General features: G+C 41.3%; 1 protein-coding gene and 1 long non-coding RNA gene across 2 annotated transcripts; one reads left to right on the plus strand and one right to left on the minus strand.

Annotated features, from left to right (window-relative positions):
• Positions 1-6,733: 6,733 nt before the first annotated feature.
• LOC106573485 (ankyrin repeat domain-containing protein 34C-like) lies at positions 6,734-9,335 on the minus strand. Its single transcript, XM_014148573.3, has one exon. The coding sequence runs from the start codon at positions 9,287-9,289 to the stop codon at positions 7,718-7,720; it is 1,572 nt and encodes a 523-aa protein (XP_014004048.1). The 5' UTR covers positions 9,290-9,335; the 3' UTR covers positions 6,734-7,717.
• Positions 9,336-10,851: 1,516 nt separating this feature from the next.
• On the plus strand, positions 10,852-24,653 carry LOC106573486 (uncharacterized). The gene is made up of 4 exons (XR_001321356.3): positions 10,852-10,977; positions 11,566-11,634; positions 23,404-23,464; positions 24,035-24,653. It is a non-coding gene; the product is annotated as an uncharacterized LOC106573486 (long non-coding RNA).
• The last annotated feature ends 1,733 nt before the right edge of the window (positions 24,654-26,386 follow it).

Below are 26,386 nucleotides of genomic sequence, written 5' to 3' on the forward strand. Positions count from 1 at the left end.
GATGTTGCTTCAATATATCCACATCATTTTCAATCCTCATGATGCCATCTATTTTGTGAAGTGCACCAGTCCCTCCTGCAGCAAAGCACCCCCACAGCATGATGCTGCCCCCCCTGTGCTTCACGGTTGGGATGGTGTTCTTCGGCTTGCAAGCGTCCCCCTTTTTCTTTCAAACATAACGATGGTCATTATGGCCAAACAGTTCTATTTTTGTTTCGTCAGACCAGAGGACAATTCTCCAAAAAGTACGATCTTTGTCCCCATGTGCAGTTGCAAACCGTAGTCTGTATTTTTTTTTTTATGGAGGTTTTGGAGTAGTGGCTTCTTCCTTGCTGAGCGGCCTTTCAGGTTATGTCGATACAGGACTCGTTTTACTGTGGATACAGATACTTTTATACCTGTTTCCTCCAGCATCTTCACAAGGTCCTTTGCTGTTGTTCTGGGATTGATTTGCACTTTTCGCACCAAAGTATGTTCATCTCTTGGAGACAGAACGCGTCTCCTTCCTGAATTTTTTTTCTGAGGTCTTGTCTGATTTATTTTGATTTTCCCATGATGTCAAGCAAAGAGGCACTGAGTTTGAAGGTAGGCCTTGAAATACATCCACAGGTACAACTCCAATTGACTCAAATGATGTCAGTTGGCCTATCAGAAGCTTCTAAAGCCATGACATCATTTTCTGGAATTTTCCAAGCTGATTAATGGCACAGTCAACTTAGTGTATGTAAACTTCTGACCCACTGAAATTGTGATACAGTGAATTATATGTGAAATAATCTGTCAAACAATTGTTGAAAAAATTACTAGTATCAATTAAAAGTATCATCAGCATATAAGTGAACATGTGAATTCTGACAAGTTAGAGGCAATTCATTTTTGAATATAGAGAAAAGAAGGGGGGCCAATACTGAGCCTTGAGGTACTCCTCTACGGAGTCCAGAAGTAGTGATTTGTGTCCTTCTCTTGTCATAAGATATGTATGGATCCAGTTTAGTCAAATGTTAGTAAAACCAATGTTTTAAAGTTTGCCTAGTAAGATCCCACTGGGAATCAATGTTGTTTCCACATAATTTCAACACAACCATTCCATGTGATGACGTTGAATCAACGTGATAAACTGATTGGATTTGCAAAAAGTCATCAACGTAAGGGCGTTTTGTCTTTTTCACCCAACTTTTAACCTAAATCCATGGTGAATTTTTTTATTGAGTTCACATTAGTTGACAACTCAACCAAATGCAAATCAAACCTAGACATTGAACTGACATCTGTGACCATTGGGACAGAATAATCAACTAAATCAAATGCATTTGATTAATCAATAAAAATGGCACCATTTAGTTTTCGTTGGTCAGATGATATATATTTTAGTGTCACTAATGCTGTAGTAGTAGAATTGTTCGGTCTAAAGCCAGATTGAAAGGGTGAAATTTACTTCTAGGTATTGAGATATTTGGTAATGTATTAATTTCTCAAAGACAATTACTGATTACTGATATAGGTCTATAGATATGTGAGCCTAAGGAAGAGGGGTCAGTTGGGTACATTTCCATACAAAAGGTATTTCACCAGTTGTTAAAGACATGTAGAATAGATCGGCTAGACTAGAGGATACATTATAACATTAGCAGCACACTTTATAAATATGGGTTCCAGTCCATCCAGGACAGCTCCTTTCTTGATATTAATTTAATTGAGGAGAGGCAGTATATCAGTTGGTTTAATCTTTATAAAGTTACATTTCTGATTTGCGGTGTTGATCTCCTGGTTCCAAGTGTCCAGGCTGTATCACATCCGGCCGTGATTGGGAGTGCCATAGGGCGGCACACAATTGGCCCAGCGTCGTCCGGGTTTGGCCGGGGTAGGCCATCATTGTAAATAAGAATTTGTTCTTAACTGACTTGCCTAGCTAAATAAAGGTTAAATAAAAATACATTAAAAAAATACCTACAGAGCATTGGGAAAGTATTCAGACCCCTTTTACCACATTTTGTTACTTTACAGCCTTATTCTGAGATGGATGAAATAATTGTTTTCTTCTCTTCAATCTAAACACAATACTCCATAATGACAAAGTGAAAATATGTTTTTAGAAATGTTTGCAAATGTATAAAAAAAAAACTGAAATATCACATTTATGTAAGTATTCAGAAACCTTTTACTTTGTTGGAGCACCTTTGGCAGCGATTACAGCCTCAAATCTTCATGGGTATGACGCTACAAACTTGGCATACCTATATTTGGGGAGTTTCTCCCATTCTTCACTGCAGAAGCTCTCAAGCACCGTCAGGTTGGATGGGGAGTGTCGCTGCACAGCTATTTTCAGGTCTCTCCAGAGATGTTAGATCGGGTTTAAGTCTGGGCTCTGGCTGGGCACTCAAGGACATTCAGAGACTTGTCCTGAAGCCTCTCCTGCATTGTCTTGGCTGTGTGCTTAAGGTCATTGTCCTTTTGGAAGGTGAACCTTCGCCCCAGTCTGAGGTCCTGAGTGCTCTGGAGCAGGTTTTCATCAAGGATGTCTCTGTATGTCTTTGCTCCGTTCATTTTTCCATCTATCCTGACTAGTCACCCAGTCCCTGCCACTGAAAAACATCCCCACAGCATGATGCTGCCACCATGCTTAACCGTAGAGATGGTGTCAGATTTCCTCCAGAAGTAATGCTTGGCATTCAGGCCAAAGAGTTCAATCTTGGGTTCATCAGAGCAGAGAATCTTGTTTCTCATGGTCTGAGAGTCCTTTAGGTGCCTTTTGGCAAACTCCAAGCAGGCTGTCATGTGCCTTTTTACTGAGGAGTGGCTTCCATCTGCCAGATTGGTGGAGGAACTCTAGAGCTATGTCAGCGTGACCATCGGGTTCTTGGTCACCTCCCTGACCAAGGCCCTTCGCCCCCGATTGCTCAGTTTGGCCGGTCAGCCAGCTCTAGGAAGAGTCTTGGTGGTTCCAAAATTCTTCCATTTAAGAATGATGGAGGCCACTGTGTTCTTGGGGACCTTCAATGCTGCAGAACCTTTTTGGTACCTTTCCCCAGATCTGTGCCTCAACATAATGCTGTCTCGGAGCTCTCTGTTTTTCCTTTGGAATTATGGGTCATTGTGTGTAGATTGATGACAAATGTTTTATTTAATCAATTTTAGAATAAGGCTGTAACGTCACAAAATGTGGAAAAAGGGAAGGGGTCTGAATTTTTCGAAGGCACTGTAGCATGAATGGAATTATGGGTGGAATTATTATTTGAGGTAACAGATGAGCTAATAGGTGAGAAATAGTGATTAAAAACATAAGCTATATCTGCTGGCTCATGAATGTCCTGGAGGATTAGTTGCTGAATGGGTTGATTATTTAACCTATTTTAAAAGGTAATACAGTATGTGTATTAACAAAACTGCTGTGCTTATTTTTTAATTCTTTATAAGACTATCCATGTAGAACAAGGCTTTTGCATTTCTAATTTTAGTTTTACTGGCGTTTCTTAATTTTTCTATAAGATTCCCAATCAGTCTGATCTTTGGTTCTATGAGACTTGGCCCAGGCTTCATCTCTTTCTCTGAACAGATGCATAAAGCTAACACATGGAATAGTTTTAACATGGTCATACCATGGATCATTTAACTATTTGATTAGGAATTTTAGGACCCCTTTAGGTATATTTTTGGGGGCATATAATATTTTCCTTGACCTTTACTACTATAGCCCATAGAAACGCATTGAATAAGACATTCATAAATACCGAAAAATAATAAAGTTCTGAAGTGTCTGTCCTATATCTAGGACATACACTTTATTTTTGTTGCCACAAAACTACCTCCATACTTCCATTAATTTGTATGCGTTCCCTTCAGACGAGTCCTGTGACACTTGTGGGTGCCGTAGAGCAAATCGGAGAACACCATTGTGTTCGTGAGAGTCTCATATTTCTATAATAGTTTGTAGGCCAAACCGTTCGGACGCTACAGACGTTTTCGTGATAAGACCAAATTTCGGGATGTCTCAAGGTCTGACAAACACCACTGTAGCTCGGCCACCTTCCAACGCAGATGCAGATGGCCGACATAGGCGGAAGCAGATTGCAATGCAACCCATGCAAAAAAATAGACTTAAGGAGTTGAGTTGTATTAAGGGACATTTACTTGACCCTCTCCTTGTACTGTAAAACAAATTGCACTCCCTCCGCCACAGAATTAACTACAAATAATGTTCAAGACCAAAATAATAATAACTGTAGAGACCCTGTGTTTATATACGTGGATATCTACTTTCCACTTCAGCATGCTGAAGTGGCACAGTAGATGCCAAGCAGGGCTACGGGCCAGAAGGTTGAGGGTTCACTGACCACCACCGATGAGCTCACTCTCCCTGCCTGTTTCACTACACTACGATCAGAGCTGGCTGCAGAGAATGATCAGCTAAGGGCAATCAGATTTTCAACATTATGATGCTAGTGTTCTTTAGGCTTTCCTGAATAACTGGGCATGCTTGGAGCATATGTAGCCACATTATTAAAGGACGACTTGGGAGAATGATGATCCACAACAGACAGTGCATCTCAGTATCAGAAATAAGAATACAGCCAGACTGGCCTGCTACTGTGCCTTTCTAAACCTTATAAACTGCAGAGAGTAGGCCCACAACTGATCCAATTGGAATGAAACATTCAAATCACAGCGCTTTTGCTCCAATATTCAAATGAGATTTTCACTGCAGCCTAGAGTACAATGTTGTACTCCCTTGAAAATAATAATGCAATTGTTCATTGCATTGTGGTGCTTTAGGCTAGTTTAGGTAGGATAATTGTATTGTCCCTAAACAAGATCAATAGGGGAGCTTTTTGAGCTGTGTGGTATGATTGCTAGTTAGCCTATTGCAGATCTGGACGAACAATCCACCAACCGCTATTGTCACTATGAATGGTGGATAGAGGGCAGGAGAGACATTGCAGTTGACTTTTTTTCTATCCTAGCTAAAGTGACTGCACCTCAAAAACTGTGGCCCCTCAGGGCAGCTGCCAAGAAGCTGTGGGACTTGAGTGCCTCCATGGTTGGTCTGGCATGATGGACCTGATTACCACCAGGACTGACCTAGCCTTTAGAATGAAACTATACACAGCAGTCAACACATATTACAATCTGATGATGATGAACTCTGTAAGTGAAATGCATTCAAAATCATTGCATTTGGTAAGAAACTGTTGAATGACAAGTGCTTTAGAGACATTTATTTAGAATATACAGCAAACTACATACAAAAATACTATGAATCAAAATATGTTTAAACAGAAGGAATATCTCACAGTTAAGTTACATGGCAGCTGTATTAACTTTTACTTCAATTGCCATAAGTGTAAATTATATTCTAGGGGAACAACAACCACTAAAGTCTGTATTTACGTTTGTAGTGTCCAGATATTAAACTCAGCAAAAAAAGAAGCGTCCCTTTTTCAGGACCCTGTCTTTCAAAGATAGTTTGTAAAAATCCAAATAACTTCACAGATCTTCATTGTAAAGGGTTTAAACACTGTTTCCCATGCTTGTTCAATGAACCATAAACAATTAATGAACATGCACCTGTGGAACGGTTGTTAAGACACTAACAGCTTAGAGACGGTAGGCAATTAAGGTCACAGTTATGAAAACTTAGGACACTAAAGAGGCCTTTTTACTGACTCTGAAAGATGCCCAGGGTCCCTGCTCATCTGTGTGAACGTGCCTTAGGCATGCTGCAAGGAGACATGAGGACTGCAGATGTGGCCAGGGCAATAAATTGCAATGTCCGTACTGTGAGACGCCTAAGACAGCACTACAGGGAGACAGCACGGACAGCTGATCGTCCTCGCAGTGGCAGACCACGTGTAACGACACCTGCACAGGACCGGTACATCCGAACATCACACCTGCGGGACAGGTACAGGATGGCAACAACAACTGCCTGAGTTACACCAGGAACGCACAATCCCTCCATCAGTGCTCAGACTGTCCGCAATAGGCTGAGAGAGGCTGGACTGAGGGCTTGTAGGCCTGTCCTCACCAGACATCACCGGCAACAACGTCGCCTATGGGCACAAACCCACCGTTGCTGGACCAGACAGGACTGGCAAAAAGTGCTCTTCACTGACGAGTCGCTGTTTTGTCTCACCATGGGTGATGTTCGGATTCGCATTTATCGTCGAAGGATTGAGCGTTACACCGAGGCCTGTACTCTGGAGTGGGATCGATTTGGAGGTGGAGGGTTCGTCATGGTCTGGGGCGGTGTGTAACAGCATCATCGGACTGAGCTTGTTGTCATTGCAGGCAATCTCAACACTGTGCGTTACAGGGAAGACATCCTCCTCCCTCATGTGGTACCCTTCCTGCAGGCTCATCCTGACATGACCCTCCAGCATGACAATGCCACCAGCCACACTGCTCGTTCTGTGTGTGATTTCCTGCAAGACAGGAATGTCAGTGTTCTGCCATGGCCAGCGAAGAGCACGGATCTCAATCCCATTGAGCACATCTGGCACCTGTTGGATCGGACGGTGAGGGCCAGGGCCATTCCCCCCAGAAATGTCTGGGAACTTGCAGGTGCCTTGGTGGAAGAGTGGGGTAACATCTCACGGCAAAAACGGGCAAATCTGGTATAGTCCATGAGGAGGAGATGCACTGCAGTACTTAATGCAGCTGGTGGCCACACCAGATACTGACTGTTACTTTAGATTTTGACCCCCCCCCCCCCCCGCCCCCCCTTTGTTCAGGGACACATGTCTGTGGAACTTGTTCAATTTATGACTGTTGTTGAATCTTGTTATGTTCATACAAATATTTACACGTGTTAAGTTTGCTGAAAATGAACGCAGTTGACAGTGAGAGGACGTTTCTTTTTTTGCTGAGTTTATGTTGTTTTGTCATGGAACTGATGTATGAAAATACATGTCCTGCTCTATCTACAAAACATTTGGAGAAACAATATTTATTTTTCTCTTGGGCAATTTAGAATTTACGATAATGAAGTGCTGATTTCCATAATCTCTTTAATTGTACTTAAGGCATATAAGTCATAGGATTTGTATGTTTTCTGAGCCTTTCAAATTTGGCAGGAAACCAACGGCACTAAAACAAAACACCTTTTGGTTGCATTGGAACTTATAAATAACTTTTTGATCCACCTTCTTTTCCGATAATTTGTCTTGAAGGCACTGTATACAAGTTTACTACAAAACAATCCAACTCCCTTTCATACTAGAGCTACAACATACAAAACATAACAACACATTTTTTTGTATTTCTAGTAAGCCCATCTGCATTTTGAATGAATAACATAATTCTACACAACCAGCTGGCTTGTTGGCTACACATGTACCTCCTACTGTATGTGTCCTTAGGATTGCACATCTAAAGGACTTGATTGGCCAACAAATAATTATTATTCATATTGTTACATTCAAATAGTTTTTGTGATTTTTAAATGTCTAGAAATGTAATGCTTTTGAATCTCTCAGACATCAGTTGTTACCTTGAGATGTTGCTAGTGTCTAACCTGTAATGTTGAATAGGTGGTGCTGATATTCTAAGAGCATTCATAACATTTACAACTGTATAAGCAAGTTATATTCTTGTTACACTGGTTTTCTAAGAGGAAAGGTTGAAATAAAAATAAAAATCTACAAAATCAGGACATTTCCTTTAGAAAAGTTAAAAAAAATGATGTGGTGAACATTGTTACATCTACAAACAATGAGTCCCACTACAGCTCCTCAAAAGCAGAGAGTTGTTTCATTTGCTCCACTTGCATAGAGTGCCTCCTTACAAGTTTCTTCTTTGACTTGAGCTGGCCTCTATTTGGTGAGTTTGCTGCTACTGGAGCTATTGATCTGAAACCTGAGGCAAGAGGCGACGAGGGCTTGCTGCTGGTTCCAATGTCAGGTATGGGAGGGTTGGGGTTGAAGTTCAGGGGGGGTAGATGGCCAGGCCGGGTATGGGAAATGTAGTCCAGCAGCAGGGTCCCTGAGCCTCGCCTCTCCAGGAGGCCTGGTGCGCACCGTCGTGCTGTGCTGAGAGATGACGTGCTGTTGTTGATGTCTAGGGACTCCCTGGAGTTGGTCAGCATGGCTAATGGAGACCCATTGAGTTTCTTCCTTTCTAGAGGAACCTTAGGAGAGTCCAGCATGCCACAGTCTGAGTACAGCTGGGAGTCTGAGTCATAGTGGTCAGTGCCCAGCCATCTCCTGTAGACCGTGTCTCTCAAACTGTCTGGCCCAGTGTTACTGCTACTGTCCTGCTCTGCAGGGACGGTGCTACGCCGGGCTAGGGGCTGGTGCTGCTGACACAGACTCCTCTCATATGCCGATTTGGAAGTTGGAGGGACAGATAATGAGGACAAAATTTGTGGAAAAAACACATCCTTGCCATCCACACTGTTTTGTCGAGACAGAGTCGATCGCTTGGACAGAGAAAGTCCATTGATGCCTGTGACAACGTCCTCATCAGAGGTGGTTCTCTTACTCTCCTCGTGGGCCGCAGCTGTAGCGAGGACAGAGGGAGCGATCAGCCCCCAGGGCTCTGACTGCAGACGCTTCAGCTGGGGTAAACGAGCACGCTTGGGGTTGGCTGGTCGCCGTGTGGGAGAAGTCGGCCCATTGGGAAGCTTTGCTGCTGTGCTGGACGATGTTTTCAACTTTGTCTGGAAACTGAAGATAGTGTTGTGCTGCTCGGCTGAGTTAGGTGAGGAGGAGGTGTTGAGCTCAATGTCAGAGGGAGTGGTGCAAAATGCAGGGGAGCCCTTATCCTCTAGCTCTGGGGAAGGGGGGGCATTCAGGTACTGCTTTGTGGTTTTGGTGCCAGAGGGTGACTTGTCTGTGGTGATAATGATGACCTCTTTGCCCTTGGCTTTACATGCATCTAGGAGACCCTTTAGGGTCTCCTTATCGTCTGCGTTAATGGCATAGACCAGAGCAGAGGCCCCACTCCTGTCTTCCAGACTTGGGTCTGCCCCATTGGTCAACAGGTGGGACACCACCTCATGTCCCGCCCTCTGGCTGCAGGCGTGCATCAGGGCTGTCCGGCCTGCTTTATCCTGGATGTTGGGATCAGCCTTGTTATCCAGTAGGTACTTAACCAGCTTTGCCTTACTGACGCTCTGCGGGTCATTGTGTTTGGACATGCAGGCCACCATGAGCGGTGTCTCTCCTTGCTCGTTGCTCTCATTGATGTAGGCACCCCCATCCAGCAGGACCCTGGTGAGCCGCAGGCGTCGGAGCCACACCGCCTTCAGGAGAGAGTTCCCGTCTGTCCGCAGCTCTAGTATGTCTGCCATCATCGCCAAGACAACCACAGATAGTGCCCTCCCTCAGCGGTGAAAGGCAGTCACAACCTGCAGCCCTTCAAACAAAGCATAGATTATTTTGCATGATATTTTGCTTAATATATAGGTCGGCTTACTGATTCATCCATCTAGTATTATCACAAACACACAAGCACAATGGATACTTTCCAAGCCTCTCCTAAGACTACCACCAGGAGGCAGTCTGTGTGCTAAAAATCTATTTTATTAAGACATGAACAGGTATGGAAATTGTGGAAGGAACTTTATACCTATTTAGGTCGTTTTATTGTCAAAACAGTAAACTGTGCTAGTGGCAACGAAAAATATATAATTTTGTGAATAGGGGCCTAAACTTGTATCTTCTGTAAGCTTCCATATCCCTGTGTAAAACATCAATTCGATGGAAGAATGTGCATTATAGCCTATATGTAATCAAGCCATTTATCTTGAATGTATTGCTTGTTAGATGTAGATGGGCAATAGCCTAGTATTCAATATTGTAATGTTATTTTGTTAATGTTGCTCTGTAATTGACCAATTAATCCCAGATCCAAGCCTATAAATTAATTAGTTGAACTTTTCGATCATAAAAGACCAATAATAAATAACATGACATATTGAGATAATCATATGGTTGTAGAAAAAAACATCGTCACCATAAGCGTTAATCATCCTTGAAGAGTTGAGTCGGGTCACATGTTTTCCGCAAAAACATCTATGTAATGTTCAGATTATTTTTTCGTACTCGATTCAACGACAACTAAAATGTGTCTTCTTCGGGTAGGCTACCTAACGTGCATTATCTGTTGAATAGATTCCCATTAGACTAGGCTATACCGCGTCGCTGTCCATTGGCCTCATTTTGGATAACTTGTGTTAGAGACGCGCATCTGTTAGAAAACGTTTCACTACAACATTCCTAATCTGTTGTACAATTTAGGCGACTTTTTTTTACAGACATATAGTATTTACTATGATTCCTTTATGTCGTTAAAATAACAGCAAACTTGTTATCAACACAAGTAACCTGAAGGACCACAATTTAAAGTGTTATTTTGACTCCTCGCATAACCATGGACTCCTCACATTTAATATTCTCATTAGCTAAACTATCTTCCATTGTCGAATTATAGTATACTAGTCTACTCAAAAGTGTGTGGGCTTTAAAATGTTGGTATGAAGCCTTGGATATTGGACATTACATGAATAGTATATTAATATGTAGACTACGGTTTTTTGTGTGAAAATAACCTGCATTAATCCACATATTCTTATGTTCAAGATATCAAGAAGGTGTAAGTGTCATTCCACCACTTATCTTACCTGATGCAGGCTTGTCATGTTCAAAGGTGTCCCAATGTTTTGTCATTAGCGACCCTGAAACATAATGGGAAAAAAATGAAAATACAAGGTTCTTCTTTTATAGTCCCTGAATTTATTCGGAGCTTCTCAAATACTGTCCTGGTTTAGGTTCAGAGCTCTGGCAGCATAACGCATCATGCTCCTCGCTTTTGTTATGGAAACGCACTAAATCAATCCATTAGGCAGCATTCCTTTCACTGCGCATTCAATAACCACAACCTCAAGATACTGAGGTTGTAAATAACTTATTTTTTTTTGCCAGGTGAATGAAACGTGCATTTTCTTGACGTCAGAGTCGACAAAAATAAAGATTGCGTCTGGTGAGAACCTCTGTCATGCATCACACAAACAATCCAGTTCTACCTTCCAATAAAATGGAAAGGTTCACAGTTTTATAACACATGTTTATATATAATGACAACATTTTTTTTATAGATTAGCTTATGTCCCACTCCCACAACATAGGGAGAATCAAGATTCAGTATATACAAAAAGTATAATTGAATATTTTTGAACACTGGAAGTTATACAGTTTCATGCGATCATTCATATTAACATCACAGATGTTGAGCCAGGGAAGGTGGCTGTCACTTGTCTGCCCTATGACAGAAGTGGAAGACTTGTGCTGATGTCATCTCAGGGTGTCCACATGTCCAAGACATCAAAATTGTAATTTGGTTGCAATATTTAGCCCTCCTGAACACAAAAACAAATACACTCATGTTTATTTCTTGAATACACATTGCAGATGTTTTTTTTACATTTTTGTCTTGGATTTATTATATTGCAAAAATAATGGGTAAATCATCATCTTGAAAACAGGACATGTTTACAGCACAATTAAAGGGGCCACAACTTGTTCCAGCCATCTCAGCCATACTGCCTAATAGGGACATTTCTATTTATAGGTTGCTATGAGACAGCAGAGAAGCAGTTCCTGATGAGAGCTATGGAGTTCTCAGCTTTGCAAGGAACAGGTAATCAGAACAATAACATTGCACCAAGAAACAGGAGGGCTCTTATGTCATTTACCCAAATGTATTTGTTGATGTTTTCCATTTGCACAAAGAATCCCAAAGCCCATTGATCATTAGCCCTTATGACCCCTGCATTTTTCCTCATAGGGGACAGATTTATCACTACTCTGATGTTGCAGGACTTTAACAGTCAAGGATGTCAGTGATTTTCCCCCCCTAGTGATTGCTTGACAGACTCCTGGGAAATGTTGTTATTTACCAGGGAGGCACATGGGAGAGGTGGTTTATGGAACAGCAGGGAGTCACCTACTTCCATGCTTGTGTTCATCCCAGGAACTGATAGAAAGTCATTATGGCTGTCTGGCTATTCTATGTAGAAACAGTCCACATGATTCTTGGTACAGACACCTCTTAAACAGGAGAGGTAATCCAAGGAAAGGGCATTGCCTAGATGTAGATCTCTGAGAGGTAAAAAATAGGTAAAATATAATGGAGTAAAGGTGTTCTGATGAGTGTTGTCAAGCAACAAAAAGGGATCTTTGTTGGTGGGTGTAAGCAGGGAGGCTGTAATATACCATGATAATTAGAATAATGTAGATGCTGAAATAAGACAGTCGGTATCATTTTGAGGTGAGGGGCTAGTCAATCCACACTGGTGCCACTTCAGGGAGGTAGATTATGGAGTGGGGATCATAACACAGGGCAAAGCCATATTCCCCAAGCTTACCGGTCTAAGCGCGTTCATTAACTTGGGAACTACAGACATCAGCAGTCTCCATATGATCTTTGCCCCAACGCTGCTGTCGTCTGCTGCATATTAAAGGGGAAATAAATAATGAAAACAGAGAGCATAAGCGCTGTCACCCATGGGACAAGTTCCCATCTTCAGATATCTTACATCGCACTAGCCAATTAAACTCAACTCCCCGATATACATCACATCCACGAAGTTGAGGGGCAACTAGTGTGGGTGGACTGGAGCTCCGACATCACGTAAAATTAAGTTTTGATAAAAACTACGGATTTCAGCACCCAAAGAATAGCACGCAATTACACAGTATTTTTGTGTGCTGAAATCTATTTTTTTTCATGTGATGTCAGCACACACTAGTCGATGCCAATGTTCCCTCTAAGCTGCACGCATGCGCGCCACGCAGAAGACATTTCTGCTCATGCAGAGATGCATGAGATTGAACTTCACTCAACTTTCTAGTTTTCCCCTTTAGTTAACACTATCAACATTTCCCTTTACTGTGGGAATTGTGATCGAATCAATGCAATATTAGCCACTTTCAATGTTACATACCAAAACGAACTATGCAAGACTTAGTATACAAAACTGTAAGAGATTTTCTAGTAGGCAGAGCGCATTGGCCTAGGATTAAATTGCATTGACTGGGATGACTCAGGCCTGTACTCTACACAGACCTGTCTGTCATAACCAATCAGAGCTGCAGTAAGCTTACATGCAAATAGTTGTTACCATATATGGATCTGTGCCATTCACTTTGAGCTAGACTGTGTTTATAGCATGAGTAGATGCGCTTGTTATTATGTCAAAGTGAGAGCTGCATGTTTCCACCTGTGCACATTTGTTCATATTCTTTGCTAGTTAGTGAGTTATTAGCCCAGTTATAGCTGATTTCTAGTCAACAATGGGGGAGTGGTTGCTTCCTACAAGAGCACATAATGTGTGCTTTTCTAGTCATCTTTGAAAAGCCAGTCAGGTAAAGAGCTTTTTTTATGTCTTATAGGGGCACTGTTGTATTTTGAGACAGTCTTAACTAAGTTACGTAGCCAAAAGGCAGAGGGTAGCATAATTTGTCTGATTCTCTCTAATAATGTTATGGGAATAATAATGCATTTTTATTTGTAAAGTGGTTTCTTGCATCAAACAACAACATTTTCAGTCACCTCCTTGTCTGAAGGACAAGTGGATTAACAGATTAATGTCAAGCCTTTTTCAAAAGTATCATGGAATGTAGGCCTACATTGAACACCACACATTTGCTGCTATTGTAGACTGGATGACAGATCAGCTATTTCTATGTTAAAATGTTATGGGATCCATTTTGTTTTTGATGGTAGGCCACTCTGGAGGGCCTACATTATGATCAAATAACCACATTAGTCTACTTGGCCACTGTTAACTTAAAGCAGGTACGGCCTCAGCGGTCACAGTAAATGCGCACCGGAAGTTGCACAGAATTTTCACAATGTTGAAGTTTGCGCTCAGCAGAGATGAAATTTGCTCAGTGATGAAAAAAATGAGAGGGGACATTGGTCGCCGCTCAACTCAGTTGATGTGAAGTACATCCTGGAGTTGAGTTTAATTGGCTAACATCACACCTGCTGCACTGCCTCCTTCTAAATATAGGATTTTGTCTCTCGACTCTGATACCATGCGATGCTTCTCGATGGGCTAAAAGAACAGGGGGTGTATTTCTGGATCATACCTATGAAAAGTTCAAGATTGACATAAGTGGAACAACATCTTTCAAAATTAAGACATTTGAGAGTTTATTTTGTTTTAATTAGACAACCCACAACAAGTTCAGTATGAAATCCCAAGAGATCTGGCGGGTTTCCCAAGATACAGTCTTATGGAATCACATCTAATGGTAGGAAACAGCAAGACATATCCCAAAATAATAATGTACAAGTTAGATCTCTGTACTAGTTTAGCATGGTCTTTTTTTTATGATCAACTGATATCAACATGAGTGAAACTGAGTGAGACAGTTGAAATTTGAATTCTACTCAGATGCTATGCCAACTTATGATGTACATTTGGCCCTGTACTCCATCATTTTGGATTTGAAATCAAATATTTCATATGATGTGACAGTACAGAATGTCATCTTTTATTTTAGGGTATTTTTATACATATCCATTTTGCCCGTCTTACCGTTTTAGAAATTAAATAATTTATGTACAGTTGGGGCCAAATATATTGGCACTCTTTCAGTTTTCTTAAATAATTAAAATATCCTCTAAAATAAGTAAAACAATTGAAATACTGTCACGACTTCCGCCGAAGTCGGCTCCTCTCCTTGTTTGGGCGGCGATCGACGTCACCGGCTTTCTAGCCATCGCCACTCCATTTCTCATATTCCATTAGTTTTGTCTTGTTCCATTACATACCTGGTTTTCATTCCATAATTACTGCATGTATTTAGTCCACTGTTCCCCTCCATGTCTTTGTGTGTAATTGTTTGTTTTGTATTGTGGATATTGTCAGGCGCTTTACTTTTGCTGTGTTCCATGTTTTTGGCACGTTATTGTTTTTATGTGCTGTGATTATTGGAACGGAATTAAAGTGCGCCTGTTCACTACACTCTGCTCTCCTGCACCTGAATTCGCCTCCCATACACACCCTTGACAAATAATGTTTATCTACAATGTTATTGGAATTTCAACAATGCAGAACAATTTGTTTTGTAAACTTAAGTTTACCATTTTATTTTTGAAAATAAAGACAAATGGCATGGACAAAAGTATTGGCACCCTGGAGCTAATACTTGGTTGCACAGCCATTGGCCAAGATAACTGCCAACAAATGTTTCTTGTAGCTTGCTGCACCTCTCTACTGGCAATTTGGCCCACTTTTCAGCAGCAAAATGCTCTAATTCTTCAATATTTGAGGGGTGCCCTCCACCAACTGCTGTTTTTAGCTCTCGCCACAGGTTATGGATGTGATTCAGATCTGGACTCGACGCTGGCCACTCCAGAAAAATTCTGCGTTTTTTTTTCTTGAAACATTCCATGGTGCATTTGTTTGGGGTTGTCTAGTAGCCTAGTGGTTAGAGCGTTGGACTAGTAACTGGAAGGTTGCAAGATCGAATCCCCGAGCTGAAGGTAAAAATCTGTTGTTCTGCCCCTGAACAAGGCAGTTAACCCACTGTTCCTAGGCTGTCATTGAAAATAATAATTTGTTCTTAAATGACTTGCCTAGTTAAATAAAGGAAAAATAAAATGAGGTTCCAGACTAACAGTTCTTGTGCTGATGTTGTTTCAAGAAGCAGTTTGGAACTCGGTGGTGATATTTATGCGCTACGCACTTGGTGGTCCCATTCTTTGAGCTTGTGTGGCCTACCACTTCACAGCGGAGCTGTTATTGCTCCTAGAAGTTTCCACTTTACAATAACAGCACTTACAGTTGACCAGGTCAGCTCTAGCAGGGCAGAAATTTGATGAACTGACTTGTTGGAAAGGTGCCATCCTATGACGATGTTACTTTGAAAGTCACTGAGCTCTTCAATAAGGCCATTCTACTGCCAAGGTTTGTCTAAGGAGATTGCATGGCTGTGTGCTTGATTTGTATACACCTGTCAGCAGTGGGTGTGGCTGAAATAGTCAAATCCACTCATTTGAAGGGATTTCCACATACTTTTTTATATATAGTGTACTTCTATTGAAATAAATCTGCCTCTGTTCCATGTCCAAACAGAGAGGACTTAAAAGGTTTACAGAACAAGCTGCATATTTTCTAGAAGGGGCTGTTTCAATGCTACTCATTATCAAAAGAGCTTGTTATTTTCATTCTCTTGATGAATTCTCTCTTAAACTGGGGTTTCTTTAGACCTCACCACAGTATTTATTAACATATTTTTCCAAAACAGGTAGAGATATCCCATATTTTTTTGTGTTGTTACAGAGATGGATGTTGGTTGTGGAACTGAGACAGTTGTCTCTTTAAAAAGTGAGTCTGACATTCTCATGGCATTTGGTGTCTCAGCGATTGTATCAACTGAATGTGTGGGCAGTGACAGCAATGAAATGGCATGAACCCGGCTGCAGCTTGGTCCTGGCCCTATATATCCTCCCTACTTTTTCAGTTTTGGGAAACATTTCCTGTATGTTTTGCAAATCCGTTACCCTCTGCTTATGTTATTTGGATCTAAGCAGTGGATAATATAGGGATTTCTGCTTCCATTTATTAGATTATGTCCCTTGATGTACGATCCATTTACAGTCCCCCTTCCTATTGTCTTTTGATATTGAGATGTGTTATGCTGTCACACCGGAAGCCTTGAAATGGTTCCGCTCTTGCTTCACTCTGCCGATGTCCTCTCAGATCTCACAGTACAGGCCAACACCTGCCCCTCTCCTGGCTAACAGTAATTGTTTAAGAAGAGAATTATTCAAGAGCATTATACAGGCAACATTTTTGCTGGGTGATTATTGTGTGTGGTGGCCGTATCCTAGGAGATTGGTGAATATCTAACAAGGAGTTTGGTACTCATTTTGCAGAGTGGGTGCTTTGATGTCCTCTGTGTTGGATTTTTCAGTTTCTCCTCAATATCCCTCCTAACGAAGCAGTAAGCCTAAAGGTTTAGCATTGGTTGCTTATTAACAGTAAACTCCATATTGAAATAGATAACCTCTCATTGGCCTGCATTAATCAAACCGTCAAATGCTAAAACTAGGACTGTAATGCCATAGGTCACAGCGATACCATGTCCAACAATCCTGGAGACCATCCTCTATAAGGCCGATGGTTGTTAGGCATTCTACCTGCATCTTATGTACCTTCAGAATGTTCTACTGTGTGTTTTAAGGTTAGACCATTGTTTATGTTTCGCTTGTTGTCAGATTCCCAGAGTATCTGCTGTAGCGCTACTGACTGCAAGTGGAATAGTTGCCAAATGTACACTACCCTTCAAAAGTTTGTGGTCACTTACAAATGTCCCTGATTTTGAAAGAAAAGCACATTTTTTGTCCATTAAAATAACATCAAATTGATCAGAAATACAGTGAAGACATTGTTAATGTTGTAAATGACTATTGTAACTGTAAACAGCAGATTTTTTTTATGGAATATCTACATAGGAACACAGAGGCCCATTATCAGCAACCATCACTCATGTGTTCCAATGGCACATTGTGTTAGCTAATCCAAGTTTATAATTTTAAAAGGTTAAGTGATCATTAGAAAATTATTTTGCAATTATGTTAGCACAGCTGAAAACGGTTGTGCTGATTTAAAAAATCAATAAAACTGGCCCTCCTTTAGACTAGTTGAGTATCTGGAGCATCAGCATTTGTGGGTTCGATTACAAGCTCAAAATGGCCAGAAACAAATACTTTCTTCCGAAACTCGTCAGTCTATTCTTGTTCTGAGAAATGAATTGCCAAGTAATTGCCAAGAAACTGAAGATCTCTTACAATGCTGGTACTACTCCCTTCACAGAACAGCGCAAACTGGCTCTAACCAGAATAGAAAGAGTGGGAGGCCCCGGTGCACAACTGAGCAAGAGTACAAGTACATTAGTGTCTAGTTTGAGAAACAGACGCCTCACAAGTCCTCAACTGGCAGCTTCATCAAATAGTACCCACAAAACACCAGTCTCAACGTCAACAGTGAAGAGGCGACTCCGGGATGCTGGCCTTCTAGGCAGAGTTGCAAAGAAAAAGCCATATCTCAGAATGGCCAATGAAAAGAAAAGATTACGATGGGCAAAAGAACACAGACACTGGACAGAGGAACTCTGCCTAGAAGGTCAGCATCCCGGAGTCGCCTCTTCACTGCTGCTTGTTCCCCCCGCTACCATCCGGAAGGTGAGGTCAGTACAGGTGCATCAAAGCTGGTACCTAGAGACTGGAAAAACAGCTTCAATCTCAAGGCCATCAGACTGTTAAACAGTCATCACTAACACAGAGAGGCTGCTGTCTACATACAGACTTGAAATCATTGGCCACTTTAATAAATTGATCACTAGTCACTTTAATAATGCCACTTTAATCATGTTTACATATCTTGCATTACTCATCTCATATGAATATACTGTATTTTATACTATATATTGCATCTTGCCTATGCCAGTCTGTCATTGCGCATCCATACATTTACATTTCTATATTCTTATTCCATTCCTTTACTTAGATTTGTGTGTATTAGGTAGTTGTTGTGGACTTGTTAGATATTGCTGCGCTGTCGGAACTAGCATTTCACTACACTCGCAATAACATCTGCTAACCATGTGTACAGTGAGAGGAAAAAGTATTTGATCCCCTGCGGATTTTGTACGTTTGCCCACTGACAAAGAAATTATCAGTCTATAATTTTAATGGTAGGTTTATTTGAACAGTGAGAGACAGAATAACAACAAAAAAATCCAGAAAAACGCATGTCAAAAATGTTATAAATTGATTTGCATTTTAATGAGGGAAATAAGTATTTGACCCCCTCTCAATCAGAAAGATTTCTAGCTCCCAGGTGTCTTTTATACAGGTAATGAGCTGAGATTAGGAGCACTCTTAAAGTGTGCACACTCTTAAAGGGAGTGCTCCTAATCTCAGTTTGTTACCTGTATAAAAGACACCTGTCCACAGAAGCAATCAATCAATCAGATTCCAAACTCTCCACCATGGCCAAGACCAAAGAGCTCTCCAAGGATGTCAGGGACAAGATTGTAGACCTACACAAGGCTGGAATGGGCTACAAGACCATCGCCAAGCAGCTTGGTGAGAATGTGACAACAGTTGGTGCGATTATTCGCAAATGGAAGAAACACAAAAGAACTGTCAATCTCCCTCGGCCTGGGGCTCCATGCAAGATCTCACCTCGTGGAGTTGCAATGATCATGAGAACGATGAGGAATCAGCCCAGAACTACACGGGAGGATCTTGTCAATGATCTCAAGGCAGCTGGGACCATAGTCACCAAGAAAACAATTGGTAACACACTACGCCGTGAAGGACTGAAATCCTGCAGCACCTGCAAGGTCCCCTTGCTCAAGAAAGCACATATACATGCCCCTCTGAAGTTTGCCAATTAACATCTGAATGATTCACAGGACAACTGGGTGAAAGTGTTGTGATCAGATGAGACCAAAATGGAGCTCTTTGGCATCAACTCAACTCGCCGTGTTTGGAGGAGGAGGAGTGCTGCCTATGACCCCAAGAACACCATCCCCACCGTCAAACATGGAGGTGGAAACATTATTCTCTGGGGGGGGTTTTCTGCTAAAGGGACAGGACAACTTCACCGCATCAAAGGGACGATGGACGGGGCCATGTACCGTCAAATCTTGGGTGAGAACCTCCTTCCCTCAGCCAGGGCATTGAAAATGGGTCGTGGATGGGTATTCCAGCATGACAATGACCCAAAACACACGGCCAAGGCAACAAAGGAGTGGCTCAAGAAGAAACACATTAAGGTCCTGGAGTGGCCTAGCCAGTCTCCAGACCTTAATCCCATAGAAAATCTGTGGAGGGAGCTGAAGGTTCGAGTTGCCAAATGTCAGCCTCGAAACCTTAACCTGATATGGCTAGGGGGCAGTATTTTCACAGCCGGATGAAAAAACATACCTGATTTTTAAACTGGTTACTACTCTTGCCCAGAAACGAGAATATGCATATTATTAGTAGATTTGGATAGAAAACACTCTGAAGTTTCTAAAACTGTTAGAATGGTGTCTGAGTATAACAGAACTCATATGGCAGGCAAAAACCTGAGAAAAATTCAACCAGGAAGTGTAGGATCTGAGAAATGTAGTTCTTCTTTCTAGTCCCTTTCGAAACTACAGTATCTGTGCTGTTACGTTGCACTTTCTAAGGCTTCCATTGGCTGTTTAAAGCCTTCAGAAAGTGGATTGAGCCTTCTCCTGTCTCTGGGCAGAGTATAGGAGCTCAGTTACTGAGTGGTCTGCCTGAGGACAAAGAGATTGGATATGCGCGTTCCCGCGAGCACGCTGTTTTTTCTTTTCCTCCTTGAATGAATACACTATTGTCCGGGTTGGAATATTATCGCAATTCTACATTAAAAATACCATAACAATTTATTTTAAACAGCGTTTGACATGCTTCTAAGTACGGTAATGGAACATTTTGACTTTTTGTGTCTCGAATTGCGCTCGCGCATTACCTTTTGGATAGTGACACAGATTAAGGTCATTCTGTGCCTTCCATGTATTTTGCCATACTAGTAGATTAATATAAAGAGCAATCTAAACGAGAACTTATTGCTGTGTGCATCCGATACATTCATACTGGAATGATTAAAGAAAGAGCTGTTGGGTTTATGGAAACCGCTGATTTGTCTGCACAAGGAATTTCTCTGAAAATACTTGAAGTGTTGCAACCCCTGGAGTTGGATCCCACTCTGTGTGTTTTTTGTTGTTGTTGATGGCGCTTCAGTCATGTCAGGGAACAGAGGGGTACGTGTCCTACTAAAGCAATCATTTAAGCAAGCATTATATGTGCATTGCAACTCCCACCGTTTTTGAATTTGGTTCTGTACACCGCGGCAAAAGTGTCGACATGTCAGTTCTTTTTTTGACACAGTAAACCAGCGACACACATTTATGAGTGGATCCCACAGACATGCTCCATTCATAGAAGTACAGAAAGAGTTGCATCCTGATAGACCATGTATCGAGCTAGAAAGACGCACGGCTGTACGTTGGAGTTCAAAATCAGGGTCTGTGAGTAAAATGCTGTTACTGCTAGATGTCATTTTAGAAGTTCTTGCAGATTTTTCAGAGGCTTGTGGACAAACCAAATTAGAAGCCGATGCCCTCTTACAACAAATCCAGAACAATACGTTTTTATTCCTGTTAGTCACATTTAGTAAATTGTTTGACACTGGTGATCTTGCTATCAAGAGATTACAAAGCTTTACATTATCTGTGACGGACTATTTTGGTTTAATTGAAATCCTCAAAAGCAGCTTTTCTACGTTCAGAGATAACTCAGGGAGAGACTTTGATAAATTTCTCAAGCTAACTGAAGAGATGATGATTAAGCATGATATTAGTAATTGGGATGGGAGCGCATCACGGCAGTGAAAACTGCCTGTAAAATTGGCAGACAGCGTAGTCACAACTTCATTAGGGAAAACATCCAGCTTCAAGAGTGACAGTGAGCTGAGGCAACTTTGGAACAATATTCTAGACAGACAGATTACCGAGTTAAACTCAAGATTTCAAGAAGACGCATATGGGATCATGCAAGCGGCAGCCTCCTTTTCCAAAGATTCCCAAACCTGCCTTAAAGAGCAGCTGAAGACCACATGCGATCATTATGCAATATCAGTTGAGGATGCTGAATTCACTGTTTTTATTCAGCAGTTGAGTCGCAAAATAAACTTTCCTCCATAATGAGTGTACTTGACTAGCTGCCCTGATGATATTTTCCCTAATATAAACTCTCTGTTAAGGATCATTGTTACACTTTCAATGACAATGCGGTGTGGAGAGACTTTTCTCAATGACAAGCGCCCGGCTGAACCACTTCAGTTTGCTGTCTTTTGAGCGTGAACTGACAGATACATTGGATTATGATGAAATCATCACCACATTCAACTCAAAGCCTCACCGTCTGCGCCTTGTAATGTAGGTCACACCTTATGATACGTCTACTAAAAGGTAAGGTACCTGTTTTTAGTACTACTGCCTGCCGTGGTATAAATGGTAATATCAAATATAGGCTTGTTTGCCCATCAAGATTAAAGTGTGCCTGAAGATGAGTTTTATGTTTTTGGCAAGTTGGCAACTGGTCTAAAGTTCTGGTCTTATTTTAATATGCTGGAATAGGTAATTATTTATATATGTAACAAGGTTGCTCAAAGTACTATGCACTAGTATAAAATGATTGTATTACGAAATAATATACGGTGCACATCGCAAAATAAATTTAATAAACAAGTAGAAAAAATGCCTATCCAAATTTCTCTAGGCCTATCCCCCCCAAAAAAAAATCTGGCTACACCCCTGGTCCGTAAGGTACAGAACGGCAGGCAGGCTCAAGGTCAAGGCAGGCAGAATGGTCAAAACTGGAAGCACTAGAAAACAGGGACTAAAGAGAACCGGAGTACGGAAAAACACACTGCTAGGCTTGACGAGACAAGACGAACTGACAACAGAAAAACAGAAAATACAGGTATAAATGCTCAGGGGATAATGGGTAAAATGGGAAACACCTGGAGGGTGGTGGAGACAAGAGCAAGACAGGTGAAACAGATCAGGGTGTGACACAGCTAGCCTTCAACATATTATTATAGCCTACATATTCCTCTTTGTTTATTGATCTCAATTGAATTGTGTCCATTTTCTGATTTAGAAAGGTTTGCACAAATATGAAAAGATAGATGGTATCATCAAAAAACAATATCAATGTAGATCATACAAGGGACAAACATTACCTTAAATTGAGAAGATCTTTACATTTTTCAGTTATGTGTTTGCACCTGCTGCCCTTTGAAATCCAAATGTTTCAGTTGAGCAGTTAGGTTCCTGCAAGAACCCCAACCAACTAAGGTTTCTCAATGAACCCCATGGGGTTCTTGGAAGAACCTTTTGGGGGGCATTTTCAGTGCCAATAACCCTAAAGTTTTTTTCAAAGTTCTTTGAGGATCTTAAGTTTTTAGAGTGTACATATATGCATAATTTAGAATTATGAATATAACTTTAGTTGTTCTACAAACGTTAAGCTATATGTTCTGATTTTTAATACATTTAAGGCTGAATGATGCGACTCTAATGATGATTTGAAAAAAGTTGCTTGAAAGAAATTAGCTCTGCTTATTTTTTTTTGGCAGGCTGCAGTCTCTCATTCACAATTTGACAAGCACTTGATAATGGGTTGAATTTCCAGGCGCCATCCCCTTTTGTGTGGCTGTAATTCCCAGTAAAAAAATCAATGCCACTGACCGTTGTGCCCTTGGGCTGAATATAATAATGATAATTTCCTTCTCCCTGAGTGCTGCATGCTCCGAAGAACCTCTCACTCATGGCTTTCCATCACGTGATTGTGTCTTTCTTACAGGCTACAAGTGAGGACAGACACATCGGGGACGCGACTACGCACGTCCTTATCCAATTCTGAGGTGCATATTGAAGACATTGGAAGAACTGTCCACATTTACTTTTCGTCAGCCAACAAGATGAGTAGGCCTAACAAACAGCAAAAGCATTAGCCTATGTCAATCTACTGTTCCCCATAGTACAAAAGTTGACCTTTTCTATCCTGTGCGAGAAATGAATATTCCAAACATAGTCTGGGACAGTTGTGGGATGCGCTAGATCCCAAATTAATACAACCACTAACAGAAAAAAAACTATTTTACTCAATGAAGCTGACATAACAGATCAGAATGTTTAGCTTAAAATGTTGATAAACTATTATTACATCCCTCTAGTGGTGTGGGGGCTGTGCTTTGGCAAAGTGGGTGGGGTTATATCCTGCCTGTTTGGCCCTGTCCGGGGGCCACAGTGTCTTCTGATCCCTCCTGTCTCAGCCTCCAGTATTTATGCTGCAGTAGTTTATGTGTCGGGGGGCTAGGGTCAGTCTGTTACATCTGGAGTATTTCCCTTGTCTTATCCGGTGTCCTGTGTGAATTTAAATATGCTCTCTCTAATTCTCTCTTTCTCTCTTTCTTTCTTTCTTTCTCTCGGAGGACCTGAGCCCTAGGACCATGCCTCAGGACTACCTGGCATGATGACTCCTTGCTGTCCCCAGTCCACCAGGCCATGCTGCTGCTCCAGTTTCAACTGTTCTGCCTGCGGCTATGGAACCCTGACCTGTTCACCGGACGTGCTTGTTGCACCCTCGACAACTACTATGATTATTATTATTTGACCATGCTGGTCATTTATGAACATTTTAACATCTTGACCATGTTCTGTTATAATATCCACCCGGCACAGCCAGAAGAGGACTGGCCACCCCTCATAGCCTGGTTCCTCTCTAGGTTTCTTCCTCGGTTTTTGGCCTTTCTAGGGAGTTTTTCCTAGCCACCGTGCTTCTTTCACATGCATTGCTTGCTGTTTGGGGTTTTAGGCTGGGTTTTTGTACAGCACTTTGAGATATCAGCTGATGTACGAAGGGCTATATAAATACATTTGATTTGATTTGATTAGGCTATTTCTTCACATTATAAGTGCAGCAATGTAACATGGCTGTAGGCTATAAGCGTGAATGTATCATTAGCAGGAATACCCCATTATCAAAAGTGACCGCAAATGTGATTATGCATGTAAAGCTTTTATTATAAAGGTGCATTTTTATGGTGAAAAGGATCTTCCCCAAACTTGAAACTCACACGCTGCTTATGTATGCCAGTTAGGCTCTACACCCCTTGTAAAGTGGATTCATGTGCTTAATTTTAAGAAGTTATTTGGACACTTTAGTTGTGATACAAGCATCAAAACATATGTGTGACTATGATTCGAAAAAGTCACACAAAAAAAGGCATTGTTTCTTGCTTTAAGCTGGGCATCATTCACAAGTAATATTATATAATTCACAAGTGATAGGCTAATATTGTCACCCATCAGACTATTCTTGATTTAGCCTTGTCTTTACATATAATAAAGTAATATATGTGTGAAATTTGTTTTGATTTAGAAGTGACCATTATCATGCACCTGTCTCCAAATAGGGGCAAGGGAAAAAATGCATGTCATCTATGTACTTAAATAGCGAATGGAGGACATGTTTCCCGTGGTTAATTTGTTTATGCCAGCCAGGTAGGCTATACTCCTGTTGTAAAGAGAAGCAATGTGCTTAATATTAGGAAAGTTGATAAATAAATATAGTAGGCCTAGCCTATAGAAAGCCAATGGGATGCTCCTCTTTTTAATAGAGGCCACCACTCTGTTTTCTCACACAATTGCATAGCCTATAGAAATAATGTGCAACATGAGCTCATGGGCTCTCATTAAGTGTTTGATTAGATTTTTGATTACATTTGCATTGATGTCAGAGTGAGAGGGACAATAGAATGTTGTGTACCAGGCAGTTGGCAAGTTTGGTAATCTACTATTGACCATCAGCAGTATCACAGCTTGGAAAAGACTAATTCCCGTGACTAAACGGTCACGTGGAATTTGACTACCTTCATGACTCGTGACCGCTGGTGTGGCGGTAATACGGTTACCTTAACAGCCCTAATCATAACAATGAATGGTGCACTATGTAGTTGTATGTTCCTTGGTTTGATCAGAGCTGTTGATCAGAGCGGTTGAGGAGCTCTGTCTGAAGTGTTAGAACGTGTGTGCGTTTCGGACAGCTAGTTAGAGTGCTTCTCTCTGCCTGTGGTTCACACCCTTAAGACCATGACGTATTCGAGAACATGATACACTGACCAAAATACACCTCCTCTGCAGAGACAGAGAGGTGGGATATTAGTATTTTTTTCTGATTTTGGCTGTTGGTGACGTCAGACCGATCACTCAAGTCTGTCCTCCTTGATGTCAGGGCTCGTTTGCAGAATAGGACAAGATAGGCACAGCTATCAGCAGTGACAATAGACCGAAAGACTCTATTGTAGTGTATATCACAAACTAAACGCCATTTGATATCAACCCAGTTGCCATGTTCTACTGCTCATACACTGCTTCGGAAAGTATTCAGACCCCTTGACTTTTTCCACATTTTGTTACATTACAGCCTTATTCTAAAATGTATTAAATCATTTTTCCCCCTCAATCTACACACAATACCCCATAATAACAAAGCAAAAACAGGTTTAGACATTTTAGCAAATGTATTAAAAACAAAACTGAAATATCACATTTACATAAGTATTCAGACTCTTTACTCAGTACTTTGTTGAAGCACCTTTGGCAGGGATTACAGTCTCAAGTTTTCTTCTGTATGACGCTACAAGCTTGGCACACCTACATTTAGGGAGTTTCTCCCCTTTTTCTCTGCAGATCCTCTCAAGCTCTGTCAGGTTGGATGGGGAGTGTCGCCGCACAGCTATTTTCCACTCAAGGACATTGAGATTTGTCCTGAAGCCACTCCT

Source organism: Salmo salar, chromosome 16 (assembly GCF_965601325.2).
Source record: "Salmo salar chromosome 16, fSalSal1, whole genome shotgun sequence".
NCBI lineage: Eukaryota > Metazoa > Chordata > Actinopteri > Salmoniformes > Salmonidae > Salmo > Salmo salar.

Excerpts from the sequence above, each read along its gene's own strand:
- LOC106573485 (XM_014148573.3), bottom strand. The coding sequence starts at position 9,289 with ATGATGGCAGACATACTAGAGCTGCGGACAGACGGGAACTCTCTCCTG.